Source organism: Lathyrus oleraceus, chromosome 5, assembly GCF_024323335.1.
Source record: "Lathyrus oleraceus cultivar Zhongwan6 chromosome 5, CAAS_Psat_ZW6_1.0, whole genome shotgun sequence".
NCBI lineage: Eukaryota > Viridiplantae > Streptophyta > Magnoliopsida > Fabales > Fabaceae > Lathyrus > Lathyrus oleraceus.
The window spans coordinates 395,099,011-395,101,780 of NC_066583.1; the positions used below are offsets into that span (position 1 = coordinate 395,099,011).

General features: G+C 38.4%; 1 protein-coding gene across 1 annotated transcript; it reads right to left on the minus strand.

Annotated features, from left to right (window-relative positions):
* Nucleotides 1–372: 372 nt before the first annotated feature.
* LOC127080965 (uncharacterized) lies at nt 373–1,769 on the minus strand. The gene is made up of 3 exons (XM_051021248.1): nt 1,148–1,769; nt 922–1,042; nt 373–535 (listed from the first exon to the last, which is right to left on the minus strand). Exons 1-3 carry the CDS (start codon nt 1,767–1,769, stop codon nt 373–375), a joined length of 906 nt encoding a protein of 301 aa, XP_050877205.1.
* Between the last annotated feature and the right edge of the window lie 1,001 nt (nt 1,770–2,770).

The following is a 2,770-nucleotide window of genomic DNA, read 5'->3' on the forward strand; positions in this document are numbered from 1 at the left end:
GCATGAAAAGCGCAATCATAAAATACATAACATTCAGATTGAATGTTCTGTATACATATGTCTTGACATCAGGTCTGACATCTCAGCTAAATCCTGCACAACCATATTTAAGCACCCTGCAGGAAACTGATATCTCATGTCAAGACAAAACTTATGATAACTTGTGATAACTCTAGGTTTTACCAAAATTGATGCCAACACATAGAACCAACAAACTCCCCCTTTGGAAAATTTTGGCTAAAACATACATCAGATCATACATTTCACAAGAAAATAATCACAGTATCAGTTCAGCAGCAGAAGTAAACAAACACACATTACTAGCAAAAATAGCAACTAGTAAACACATAGTAAACACACACACGCTTGTGCTCAGAACACACCACCTCCTCCTCCAGCTAGCACTAGTCTTCTCACCACAGACATAACACTTCCCCATCTAACATCACCTTCAACATCACCTATAATAAACAGATCATCTCCAACATCATCTGTAACATCATCTGTATCATACAGATCATCTGTAACATCATCTCTCCAACATCATCTGTAACATCATCTATTGTATAACATAGCTACTTTAGCTACTTCTCCCCCTTTTTAGCCAAAAGAGACCAAAGAGACAAAATAAATGTCTATTCAATCAAACAGAATGTCAAAGGTAAAGTGTTACAGATCCAATAACATTTACAACTTTAAACCAGCTGAGATAAAATCTAACAAACTAGAAAATCCAGAAAAATACACATCAAAGCAGCAGAATATGATTGCTAAAAAAAACAGAACATCCATCACAGCAAAAAAAACCACATTAGAAGAATGGGGGCCAACTTCACAAAGGGCTAATCAGAGGAGCTTGAGCTTGCATCTTCATCACCATCAGAAACAGAATTGCCACTTGTCTCATCTTTAGTTGCAGACCTCTCACTAGAGGTTTGGGCTTCATCTTCCTTGGCCTGTCCAATATTCTCTCTTTCAGCTTGCTCCAAGCTTGCAATCAGTGCTTCCAACGCTTCTTTCCTGGTTGTTGCTACCCTTATCCCTGTATCCAACTCTTTACAAGTTTCCTTCAACTCAACAATAATACCACCTTTTGAGGATGGATTTTTCACAACAGATGTCATGACAATGTCTTCGACATGAATGCCTTCAAACAATTTGTAGTGTACTGATAGAGGAGGTTTTCGTCTACTTGGAAGGTCATTTGTACTCAGAATCCCAGGGTGTTGACTCAGGATAATCCCACAAATCCTTGAGGGAAAAGCTATAGGCAACTTTAATGCATTAGTAGAAGCATGCTTGACAACTTGTTCAAACGTAAATCTACCATAATCAAATTTCAGCTTGGTTCCAACAACAAAGATAAATTTTCCAAGGGCATTTGAAATTGTGGAAATGTGGTTGGTAGGTACCCAATTTGCAGACCCTATCTTATGCAATATGGCATACTTAACAGTCAGCTTCCCAACAGGGAGATGCTTTTTACTAGGCCACTCCTTCACCTGTCTTGCTGTAATTTCTCTACAGACCTCATTTTTTGTGGCTTCCAATTCACAAGCACCTTCTGTACCTCTTCCCAGAAACTTGTTAATCAAAGTGGGAGAAAATGTGATACACTTCCCTCTTACAAACACTTTACAAAAATCCTTGCTGTTTTTATCAGCAATATCTTCAGGAATATTGACAACTAATTCCTTAACCAATCCTTCATAGCACTGAGATAACCCAGCCACAGTCTTCATCAACCCAACATTTTTAATTAGGTCCATGACATCTTTGACCTCAACAACATCCTTGCCTAACTCTCTCTCTACAACCACCCTTCTTTGGATCACAAACTTCCATTTTGCAGCTCCATCTTCAAGATGGAAAGAGATATTGTCCAAATGTATAGCAACAACCTTTACAGGGGACTTCCTCACAGTTGTCCTCTTCACAGGGGAGATGTCAGGGACATCTTCTTCAACGTCTTCGTCCGACTCAGAAACTTCTCTTACCTTTCTCTTATTCGCATCAACTTTGCTCCAAGATTTTGAGGGACCTACACCAGTAGTCTTCTTAGTTGTTTTGGCTGACATCATTTCAGCCACAAATCTTCCTTTTCTAGTCTTTGTAAGACCCTAATTTTGACCCTAAGATCCCTCATGGCATCATACCATTTGCTTATTGCATTGCCTCAAGGATCATATCATGTTTGGCTCCTTACCCTTGGGTTAGGACTTGTGTGAGTGATTTGAGACCACCAAGCATGCTTGAATTGAATATTATTACTTTTCTTATTTTGTTTACTAACCAAAAGCACAAAAATATGTCACTAACTCTTTTTATTTTGAAGCTCAAGTGATCATGTGCTCCTAGGCTCCTAGGAGGCTCTTAAGCTCAATGAAGTGGCTAAATAAAGATGAAAGCAAGCATGAAAATGGTCCAAAAAGTTCCTAATAATCATATATGTCTCCCAAGTATCTCAATTTACCAATTTGATCAAGATAACCCAGAGGGCTTGAGGATTGTTTCCCAAGGAAACCCTAATTCAACTGTGCATTGACTATGCCTTGCCCATGAAGCAACCTCAACCTATGATAAAATTAAATCAAGGGAAGTTCTTTCATTCATTATTTTATGCATATATGAGCGTATGTGAGTACCCTCAATCATTCATTCATCAAGATTTGAAGTTTGGCCTTGAGAAGTTGACCAGTCAAGTCATCTGACTAAACTGAGGATCACTGAGACACAACTTTTTATGTGTTTGTAAAATAAATATGACCCC

Excerpts from the sequence above, each read along its gene's own strand:
- LOC127080965 (XM_051021248.1), bottom strand. The coding sequence starts at position 1,769 with ATGGACCTAATTAAAAATGTTGGGTTGATGAAGACTGTGGCTGGGTTA. Across the intron at positions 1,043-1,147 it reads ACACTACAAATTGTTTGAAG|GGATAAGGGTAGCAACAACC; the intron begins GCATTCATGTCG and ends AGTTGGATACAG. Across the intron at positions 536-921 it reads GCCCAAACCTCTAGTGAGAG|AGATGATGTTACAGATGATC; the intron begins GTCTGCAACTAA and ends ATGATGTTGGAG.